General features: G+C 42.6%; 1 protein-coding gene across 1 annotated transcript in view; it reads left to right on the top strand.

Moving 5' to 3' along the window:
• The first annotated feature begins 2,090 nt into the window (after positions 1-2,090).
• The window catches only part of PTPLA (protein tyrosine phosphatase-like (proline instead of catalytic arginine), member A), a 42,816-nt gene continuing 33,707 nt past the window's right edge, over positions 2,091-11,199 (top strand). Inside the window, exon 1 of the mRNA XM_006894299.1 lies at positions 2,091-2,373. Within this exon, the coding sequence (XP_006894361.1) occupies positions 2,117-2,373 (257 nt within the window). The 5' untranslated portion in view covers positions 2,091-2,116. The remainder of the gene's footprint in view (positions 2,374-11,199) is intronic.

The raw sequence follows: 11,199 nt of genomic DNA, 5'->3' as shown, positions 1-11,199 counted from the left end.
AGAGGGTTAAACCTGGCTGCTTCTTAGAGGAAAGGATTCTGAAACTTCGTCTGACATACTTTGGTCATGTTGTAAGGAGGGACAGGTCCTTGGAGAGGGATATCATGCTTGGGAGAGTGGAGGGCAGGCGCAGAAGTGGAAGGCCCTCTGTGAGGTAGATTGATTGAGTGACTGGGGCAATCGGGATGAATGTGTCAGAGACAATGAGATTGGCATGACAGAGCAGAGTTTAGAGCTGTTGTACATAGGGTTGCTATGAGTTGCAAGCGACTTGACAGTTTTGTAAACGCAAAATGTCTTCTACTGAGTTAGTTAAGTAAGTACATAGTCGGAGCCCTTGTGGTTAAAGGGTTAAGTTCTCAGATACCAACTGAAAATCAGCAGTTCAAATTTATCAGCCCCTCCATTGGAGAAAGATGCGGGAGTCTGTTGTCATAAAGATTAAAAAAAAAACCAAACAAACAAAAAAAAACCAAAAAAAAAAAACCAAACAAACCAAACTCGCTGCATAGAGCCAATTCTAAATTTCGTCACCAGTTGCTGATGGATGCCAGCTGCTGAGTTTTTAGTCAGTATTAGCTCAGCACTTAAGCATTACATCAGCATGGCTTCTTAACATAAAGATTACAGCCTTGGAAACCTTATGGGGCAGCTCTTAATCCTGTGGGGTTGTTTTGCATTGGAATAGACTCCTGATGTAGAGCTCTGGGGGCCTAGTGGGTAAGGAGTTGCTCTGCCCACTCCAGTGCATGCATTTCAAATACACTGATTGCTCTACTAGAGAAAGATGGACAATCTCCTCCTGTGAGACTTACAGCCTCTGAAAGCTCCTGGAGGGTCAGTTATGGGTTAGGTCAGGTCAGACTCCAGCTCACATAACAATAACAGAGGCTGATGTGAGAACTCTGGTGGCACAGTCTCTGTTGAGTTGTGCTAACACAATAACTTCATATTTCTTTTGGTTTGGGTTTACAGCACTAACAGCGACAAGTGGCAGTGGTTTTGATATTGTGTTTTCTTACCAGTGGAATGCTTTCTTGTCAGTCCAGTATTTGGATGGTTGGAAACTCAAATTCAATCTCATCTTTGCTATCTTGCCTTTTTTTTTGCTCCAGCTTTCCTATAACATCCAACACACCAAGTTGCATTTCAAATTCATGTTCTTAGAACACTAGGATAAGTCTTGGCCGAGCTGTGGTTGGTAGGCTACTTACTAACCAGCAATGTCAGCTGGTTGGAACCTACAAATTACTTTTCCTATAGGGTGTCTTTGAGTTGGAATCAATTTGAATCACACAACACTGGCTGTAATTGTTGTTGCTGGGTGCCCTTAAGTCAACTATGACTCTATGAACTACAGCTCCATAACTTGCAAGATACTGCATCATCCTCACAATTTCCAACAAGCTAAAATAAAACTCATTGTCACAGTCACTGAGTTAATCTGTCTCATTGAGTTTTCCTCTCTTTTGCTGACCTTCTACTTTCCCCAGCATAATCCCCCCCGAAAAAAAGGACTAGTGCCCCTTACAACATGCCTAGATGTATATGAGATGATATTTCACCATTCTAGCTTCCAAAAGGCACCCCAGTTGCCCTTTCTCCAAGATCGTTAGCTGCAGTAGAATCCACAATCTTTCTTTACTCACCTGCCCGACTGGCTAGTAAAAATGAACTGGGCACACTTCTTTTTCAGAAGCTTTTAAGAATGAGTCTTCAATGGGAAGATGTCACTAGCTATCTACTAAAGCCAGAAATACTTTTATGAAAGGGTAAGCGGGACAGGGCAACGCCAAGTGTAGGTGCGTTTTGTCTGTCGCTATTAAAGGCGCGAGAAAGGCTTTCATGTCAGGGCGCAGGACGTGCGGGACACCTTTCTAGAAGTGGTTCGTACAATTAGCCAGGCTGGTACCTTGTCTGCAGAGCGCAATTCACACCGCCAGTGGTAAATCACCACAGGGGTTAGCTGTCCGTGCCCCCCGCCCAGGCCCGCGGGACCAGCTCCCGCCCGCGCGCGCTCCCGAGGGGCGGGGGCGGGGCTATCGGCGGCCGGGGGCGCCCGCTCCTCCCCCTCGGAGCGACCGGCTGGCGGCACCGAGCCCCCTGCGCGCGGCACATGGGGCGCCTGACGGAGGAGGCGGCAGCCGGCAGCGGCGCTTCAGCTGCGCGCTCGGCCGGGCCCCCTCCCACTCCCCTTCCCCTCTCTTCCACCTCCCCCGGGTGCGCGGCCACCATGGCGTCCAGCGAGGAGGACGGCACCAACGGCGGCGCCTCAGAGGCCAGTGAGGAGAGGGAGGTCACCGGCAAGAGGAGGCGTCTCGGTTTCTTGGCTACTACTTGGCTCATCCTTTACAACATCGCCATGACTGCGGGGTACGTGCACCCCTAAAGTCCCACACCACACTCAGGCCCTTCCAGCTCCGCTGTCTCCCATATTGCAGACTGGGAGAGGGGGCTCGGCGGCGGGGAGCGCCGGGCTCAGGAGGGGCGCACGAGGCAGGGCGCACAGGGGCGCGCATGGGGCCGGGCAGTGAGGCCGGGGGGGCACAGGCTGCGGCCGTGGGGGAGGGGTGCGGGCGGCGGCGGGGTGAATGGGCGGGCGGGGGGGCGGGCGGGCCGCTCGCTGGGCATTGCCTAATACGGTGCACGGCGTGGCGCGGCGGCCGCGGGGCGCAGGCCGGAGGTTAAGTATAGACCCGGGCAGGAATGCGGGGCCGACCCGCCGGGGAGGCGGCCTCGCCGGGCGCCCCGGGCCTCGCTGCCTCCGGCTGCAGCTGAAGAAACGCCTGGGTCCGGCCTCTGAGCCCCCAGCTGTCCGGCCAGTGGCTCAAATCTGTTTCCCAGCCTCCTGCACTGGGAGTTTCCTTTCCTCTTACGGCAGATTTGCTGGCTGAATTTACCTGATTATTAATTTCACCGCCCTTTTTGAAAAAAGAAGCAATGGTAGATCCCAAGCTTCTTATTTGGGACAGTTTTTAGAGAACTTTACCTTGTCAGAGCTTGGCGCTGGTGTCCAGCATCTTAACTGACACATGCTCCATTACAGATATCGTGTACTTATGTTTCTGGCTTTGAATATGCCTTACAAGTTAAGGTTACACAATGACTATCGCTCTTCAAAGAGCTGTCAAAGTGACTTCTGTGTCAACTGCTTTTTGGAACCTTGGGGGAAATGTACTGCCTTCTCTAAGTGGCACTGCATTTTAAAAGAGTTGTTGTCGTTGGCGCGCGATATGTTATTAATCTGTACAAACATATTTCAACCACCAAAAGAAAAAGAACTTTTGGAAAAGAATGCAATTGAGGCGTCACAGATCGTTTTTGTTTTACGATTTAAAAATTTCCTGAGGGCTTACAGGAAAAATATGATTGACAAAAATGTAATCAATGATGTGACACAGTGTGTGAGTATTGTGGGAGAAGATGGCCCATTTTTCTCTTGGAGCAGCTGGTAGATTAGGACTACCTGTCTTTGAACTGACTGGCTTAACTCCTTGTCCCCTAGCCCACCAGAGCGTCATTTCAAGATGGTGGTGAGTTTGATTAGCAGCCCAGCACTTAACCTGTTACACTACCAGGACTATGTATGTATGTATGGTTGGTTTTTTTTAGGTACCATCAAGTTTAATACGAATCATAGCAATCCACTGAACACCAAGCCAGAACAGAACTCCAGCCTATCCTGTGCCATCTTCATCATCTCTGACACATTTGAAGCCATTGCTGTAGTCATTGTGTCAATCCATCTTGCTGGGAATCTTCTGCCTTTTGTTAACCCTCTGTCTTTTCAAGTATAATGTCCCCTTTCCAAGGAATAGCCTCTTCTAGCACCATGCTCAATGTATAAGAGATGAAGCTTCGCCATGCTGGCTTCAAAGGAACTCTGGCTGGCTGCACTTTTCTCAAGTCATATCTGTGGTCTAAAGAGTTTATGGTTCAAAATGGCTTTCCTAGCCATTGAATTTGACTGCCTTGTGGATGGCCAGGAATATGCTATTAGAGGGATGTTAGCCTATTCACAATAGGATTGGCTAGTCTAACCATTAAATTGAGTGGATCCAGCAGCAGGAAGAAGAACCTCATCACTAGAAAAGAGCAAGCAAGAGAATGCAACTAGTCCTTCAGGACCAGAGCAACAGCCGTAGCACCTGAAACAGAGGACCAGAGATCCAACATAAGATGAAGCAGACCCTTGGGACTGCTACTCCCAGTGGAACCAGAGACAAGAGCCTTTGCCCAAGTTTGTTGAATAACTGGAGGAATGGTGCAGTGGGGTAGTGTTGGTGGGTGGTGTGAGAGCTGTAATTGGCAGAACACAGAACTTTGTGACACTGGTGTAAACCCAAGAGGCTCAAAGCTGAGGTTCCTACAAGAACATTTCAGCAGCTGTCACTAAGTGACAATATTCTGCTGTTAACCTGGATTATAACCTCTTGACTTACCCAGTATGGCTCAATGTAGTGTATGAACTATCATGTTGGATTTTGGACCCAGGAAAGCAGTGAGAGATTTGTGTTGAGATGAGTAGAAAGAGGTTCAGGAACGTGGGGACATATTTGACCTCATGGGAATTGATTTTGTGTTGTTGATGCTGTTGACAGGGACATTTCCCCTTTGTGAAGATGGTAGAATGCAGATATGGCTGTCCTCATGCTGCGCTTGTTCTTTTTACATTGTTCTTTTGGAAGTCCATGGGATATTTAGTATTATTCTCCAACATTACAACTCAGAGGCATCAATTCTTCTCTCCGCCTTATTCATTGTCTAACTAACTCTCAGATACATAGCAGAAAATTGAAAAGACCATGACTTGAATCAGGTGCACCTTAGTCTCAAACTGAGATCTTTGCTCTTTCATATTTTAGAGAGGTCCCTGAGAGCAGACTTGCCCAATGCAGTGTGTCTCTTGATATCCTGACTGCTGGTACCAGTCAGGAGATTAACTGGTTGATTGTTGATCCAAGCAAGATGACAACTTCAGTCCTTTCTCTGCCTCTCATGATGTTACATTTTGAGCCAGTGGTGAGGATATTTTTTTTTTCTTGAGGTTAAGTTGTGATCTCACTCTCTTCTTTGTGTTTTCAAGCTTTATTTATACCATTTTTACCCTCTCCTAGCAACTTACTGCTCACCCTGGACTTGCCCTAACTTTATTTTTTGCTAAATACTCTGCCTTTATTAGCAAGAAACCTTCTATTTCCCCCTTTTATTCTAAGACAAGGGTTATGAAAATGGAACAATCCAAGTAGCTAACTCTTTGGAAGCTTTCTAGGGGAATTGGGATTCAAGAAAAGGTTTGAATTTGCACATAAAGAGTGAATTTCAAGTGAAGTAAATTCTAGAAAATTGTTGTTGTTGTTGTTGATTGCCATCAAGGCTAGCATGACTCATAGAGACCCCATGAACAAAAGGTCTGAAGCCCTTCCACAATCATTGCCATTTATCAAAGTTCACAGAGTTTCCAGACGCATGCTGTTTAGGAAGCAGATGCCACTCCTGGAGATACAAATAAACCTGGTGTATTCTTCATGATTTATATTCGGTGTTATTAGGGACAAAATATTAAATATTTTAAGAGACTGTATGTTGAAATTGAAACAAGTGTATGTATACACTTAGCGAAATGTACTACAAAGGATTAGCTGGGATACTTTTTGCATATTCCTAAATTTAATCTGCTTATTTCACTGGATTTTGGAGTATTTTTAAATGGTTTTGAAAACAGAAAAATCATAATTAAAAAAACATCATAAATATAAAGGAAAATAACCCACTTTGTCTAATTGTTTAGACGTAAGCACTTTTCCCACCTCTAAGATAACTTATTTTAAAAAAATTATTTTATATTGGTTTGCTTACAAAGTTTGGATACATTGTGTTTCACACTATCCTTCATTCACATTAAGTATAACTTTTTAAGGATAGGAATGGTTAAGCACTCAACTGATAATCTCCCCAAAAAGTCAGTGGTTCAGACTTACCAGACTTACCAGCCACAGCAGAAGGAACTCCTCCCACGTTTCGACTTGAAAACATAATTCAGTCCTGTGAGGATTACTGTAAATTTGACTTTGAACTGACTAGAGGCATGAACTAAACTTTTTATTTTATTTCTTACTGTGTTTCCTATTTGTATCTAACTTCTTTCTGACTTTCACTCAAATCTGCATTCCTAGTAGACGTTTCCTTGGCCGTCTTTATTCAAATTGCATTCCCACACTGCTGATCCACCTTGGCTCCGACTATTTATTCAGGGGCCTCGTGGTATAGTGTTTTATGTATTGTGCTGCTAACAGAAATGTTGGTAGATTGAGTCCACCAACCACACTGCAAGAGAAATGAATAGTCTCCTGTGGTAAAGATTTATGGACTCAGAAACTTGATGGAGGGTGGCTTTGAGTCAGAACTGACTCGAGCACTGTGGATTGTTTGGTTTTTTTAAAAGCCATTTATTGTCATCTAAGTGTAACACATTTTATTAATTTGTATTGTTTTATTGCCTGCATTAGAATATAAGGTCCATGGAACAATGTTTGTTGAATGAGTGAAAGAAAAACACATATATCACAGCATATAGTTACACTATCTACTTTATTACAGATTCTAACTTTATTTAATAGTCTTTCAAGCATTTTTAATACTTTTTACAACTTTACTTTCTCTAAGTTATATTCTATGGAATTTATGTTCACTGATGAAATCATGAGTAGTCAGAACAGAGCAGGGAAACACTGCATGGTTCAGGATCAGGAAAAGTGTGCATCTAGGATACATCCTATTTCCCTATCTTTTCAATATATATACAGAACAGATTATCAGGATTGGAGGAAGACTCATCAACCCGTGTTAATGCAGATGACACAGACTTGCTTGCTGAAACTGAGGAGGACCGAAGACATTTACTGCAGAAGGCCAAAGACTGTAGTCTTATATGGATTGAAGCGCAACATCAAGAAAACAAATATTCTCACCGTTAGGCTAATTGGCAGCTTCACAATAGATAGAGAAGAGATTGAGATTGTTAACAACTTCAGCTTGCTTGGTTCCACAGTCAACACTTGTGGTACCAGCAGTGGGAAATCAAAAGACTAATTGCATTGGGAAAATCTGCTGTCAGGGACCTCTCAAGATGATTGAAGAGCAAAGATGTCAGTCTAGAGACTGAGAAATGCCTGATCCAGGCAATGATCTTTGCAAGTACTTGCTGTGCATCAGAGAGCTGGAAAATCACTAAGGATGATAAAAGAATTACTGATGTCTTTGGTTTGTGGTTCTGAAAAAAAGTGTTGAACATACTGTGGACTGCCAGGAGAACAAACAGGTAGTCCTAGAGAGGGTGAAACCAAGCTGCTCCCTGGAGGCAAGGATTTTGAAGCTCTATCTCACAAACTGGGCATGTGGCTGGGAGTGACCAGTCCTTGGAGAAGAACATCATGCTTGGAAGGATAGAGGGAGAGTGCCGAAAAGGCAGACACTGGATGAGATGGATCGACTCAGTGACTTCAGAAGTCAGAGACAATGAGATTAGCTCAGGATAGGGCAAGGTTCAGAGCTGTTATACATAGGGTCACTATGAGTCACAGGTGTTTTCTACTACAATGACGACGACAACAGTGACGATTTGTTTTATTGAATTCTTCATGACAAATTCCCATGAGTAGAATTAATTACACATTTCAAGATACAATGATTTTTTAAAACTTTTTATAGTATTTCAATGAATGTTTACTATATTCATAATTTGTTCTAAGATTAGTAGCAGACCAGTTACAAAATTGCAGAATCAGCAGTGTCCCAGATACCTGATTTTCTTTATAGCTTCATGATTTCCAGCATCTACAGCCCCTCCTTCATTTAGTTTCCTCACTCCTCTATGTTTCCTGGGTTTGGTGGTTTGCTGGAAGGTCTTCAAGAGACTCAGGTCTCTTAGGGAAACTATTCATGTGACTGAAGGTGTGCAGGTAGGGGACTGGCAAGTGTTGTAGACTATCAGTTGCAGTGTAGCTGGGCAGTGGGCATCCTACAAAGAGTGAAATCCCATGAGTTTATATAAGTCTCTTTAGGGTGGGACTTGTATTCATTCTCTCTCCTTAATACAGTAAATTTGGAAGCAGGAGTGGCATCCACTTCCTAAACAACATGCCGCTGGAAACACTATGAACTTTGATAAATGCCGATAGTTCTAGAAAGGCTTCAGGCCTTTTGTTCATAGGGTCGCTATGAGTTGTGCTCAACTTAATGGCAATCAACAACAATACAGTAAATATTTTAAAAAATAAACAGTTAATCATTGGCTAGGAAAGACATTTTGAGCATTAAACTTGTGATAACAGATTTACAGAGTAAATTGGTATTCCATTCCACTCTGCATACATATTTTGTTTTATGATATAGACTACAATCCCCTTACTATATTCTTATTCCTTATACTATTTTTCTATTATTCTTGTGTTCATTCATCTTTTCGTCCTTTCCCTTCTTTCTTCCTGAGTTTCTTTCTTGGGCAAATTGTCCTTGTAATTGTGTGTCATTGAACATTTTAAAGGCTGCATACTTCCTTCGTGTTATTGTTCATCTTCTATGGTTTATTGTTCATATTCTATTCCTTTTTCAGGGGACACTTGCAGTTTGTAGCAAGTTGCACTGCTAACCCAAAAGTTTGGATTTCTAGAGATTTGTATCCACCTCAGGTTTCTTGGAAGAAAGATGGACAGTCTCCTTTCATTGCAGTATTACAGCCTCGGAAATCTGATGGAGGTTTGCTGATTTGTAACACAGAGTTGAGTTGATTGCCTGTGGGTTGAAACACAAGGATGAGGCCATTTCAGGCTCAAAGGGCAACTAAGTGCCTTAGTCTCAGGGTTTACCAGTCTTCATCAAACCATAAGTCTGATAGAATTACTCCTTTAAAGACTTTAGGATTTATAAGGTGCTTGCTCATAATAGATTGTTGATTAGTAAAGTAAGCCTTTCTTTTTCTCTTTGCTTTTCAATACTTTTTAGTGTGTTAAGTGCATTGTTCTAGGTCAACTGTGGGTTATAGGATAAGTCTTATCTTGGAAGACATATAACTCAGGTTGTCTACATATAAACAGCAATTGTAATAAAAGAGAATGAAGTAAGTATTCCACAGAGATGTTTTACAGGAAAGTTAAGAACCAGAGAAAGCTTTGTGGGGGAAGCCTTAACATTTAAATGGAGCGTGTTGAAAGATGCATGGGATTTATTTGGAAGAGATGAAGAAATAGCAGAAGTGGATCTATCAACTTTCGAGACCTTTTGTGGAAAACAAATGTGCCTAACGTATAGGATTGGAAATGAAGGTGGATGGGTAACTTGAACATTGCACCAGTTCTTAAATGCACTAGCACATTTGGGGTTTAGTCTATAAACAGTATAGAGGGATATCACCTAAAGGCTGTACTCAACTATTTTTCTCTCTCTTTCCTCCTCTTCCTCCTTTTTTCCATCTCCCGCTCCTGCTTGTTAACCTCAGACAAGTTACACTTAACCAGTCTGTCCCTTAGTTTTTACAATCTGTAAGACTTGAACAACTGCTTTGCTAGACTATTACAATGCATGCATGGGAAAAGGAATGATATATGAAGTGTCTGAACTTTTATGCTTGTCACATGGTAGTAGATGTTTTAAAATGTTAGTTCCTTTCCCTAGTGGTTTAAAGGAGAACTCAGCTTCTTGCAGAAATAGAAACTATTCAGGATCATTATTCAATAAAAATAATGTAACTTAGTAGGACATCAAGCCCGAGTGTCTATAAGGAAATTCCCCAAAATGTTAAGTTACAGTCACATGTCATTTAGCTAAAAAATATTTCCATATAGCTCTTTTACAATTTGCTTCTCCATTAGTTCCTCTGTGATAGATATCTGTTATAGACATTTAGGTGGTAGAATGGGAATCCCAGAACACTTAATTGTGCTCATGTGAAACCCACACTTACTAGATCAGGAAGCAGTGGTATGAACAAAGCAAGGGAATACTGCATGCCTTCTCATCAGGAAAGGTGTATATTAGGACCGAATCCTTTCTCCATACCTCCTCAGTTAGTACACAGAACAAATAATTTGAAAAGCTGGACTATATGAAGAAGAATGTGCTTTAGGATTGGAGGAAGATTCGTCAACAACTTGCATTATGCAGGTGACACAACCTTGCTTTCTGAAAGTGAGTAGGACTTGAAAGACTTGCTGCAGAGGATCAAAGATTACAGCCTTCAATATGGGCTTCATTTTAGCACAATCCTCACCACTAGGCAAATAGGCACCATCATGGTAGATGAACAAGAAATAGAAGTTGTAAATGACTTCATTTTGTGTGGATCCACAGTCAACAGCTTTGGCACCAGGAGCGAAGAAATTAAAAGATAGCCTTGGCAAAGTCTGCTGTTAGAGACCTCTTCAACATGCTGCAGAGCATAGATGTCAATTTGAAGATCAAGGTGTGTCTGATTCAAGTCATGATCTTTCCAGTCACTTGCTATGCCTATAAAAGTTGGACAGTGAATATGGAGGACAACAGAAGAATCATTGTCTTTGAGTTATGGTGCTGAAGTAGAATTCTGACTATCCCTGCCAAAAAATCCAAACAAGTATGTCTCGGAAAAAGAGCAGGCTGGGTGCTCCTTGGAGACAAGGGTAATGGCACTTTGTCTGACATGTTTCGGGCATATTATTAGGAGTGGCTACTAGCACTTGGAAAAAGGACATAATGCTTGGAAAGGTGGAGGGTCAGTGAAGGAGAGGAAGACCCTCAAAGAGATAATTTGACACAGTGACTGTAATGGGGGGCTTGAGTGTGTAAGAGATGAGGAGAATGGGACAGGATAGGACAGAGTTCAGATTCACTATTCATAGGGTCACTGAGTCATTGACTGGATGGCACTTAACAACAAAACCAACAAGATAGTTAACATATTTACTTTCTCAAGAAAGTCAAACTGGTTTCCAAAATGAGTGGCATTTCGTATTCCCAACAGCAGCATAAGAAAGTTCCAGCTGCTGCCCATCCTCACCAACCCTTGGTAAGGTAAATCTTTGTTATTTTAAACATTTTAATAGGTGTATTAGGCTACATCAGTTTCAGTTTGCATTTCCCTCACTACTAATTAGGCTTCCTTTTGTTTGCTGAGTTGCCAGTTGTTTGTTGTTGTTGTTGTTGTTATGTGTCATCGAGTTGCTT

Source organism: Elephantulus edwardii, unplaced genomic scaffold (genome assembly GCF_000299155.1).
Source record: "Elephantulus edwardii isolate Elephantulus edwardi_28Jun2011 unplaced genomic scaffold, EleEdw1.0 scaffold00139, whole genome shotgun sequence".
Classification (NCBI taxonomy): domain Eukaryota; kingdom Metazoa; phylum Chordata; class Mammalia; order Macroscelidea; family Macroscelididae; genus Elephantulus; species Elephantulus edwardii.
The sequence above is the reverse complement of the archived record's forward strand: the minus strand, read 5'-3'. Positions and strand labels throughout refer to the sequence as shown.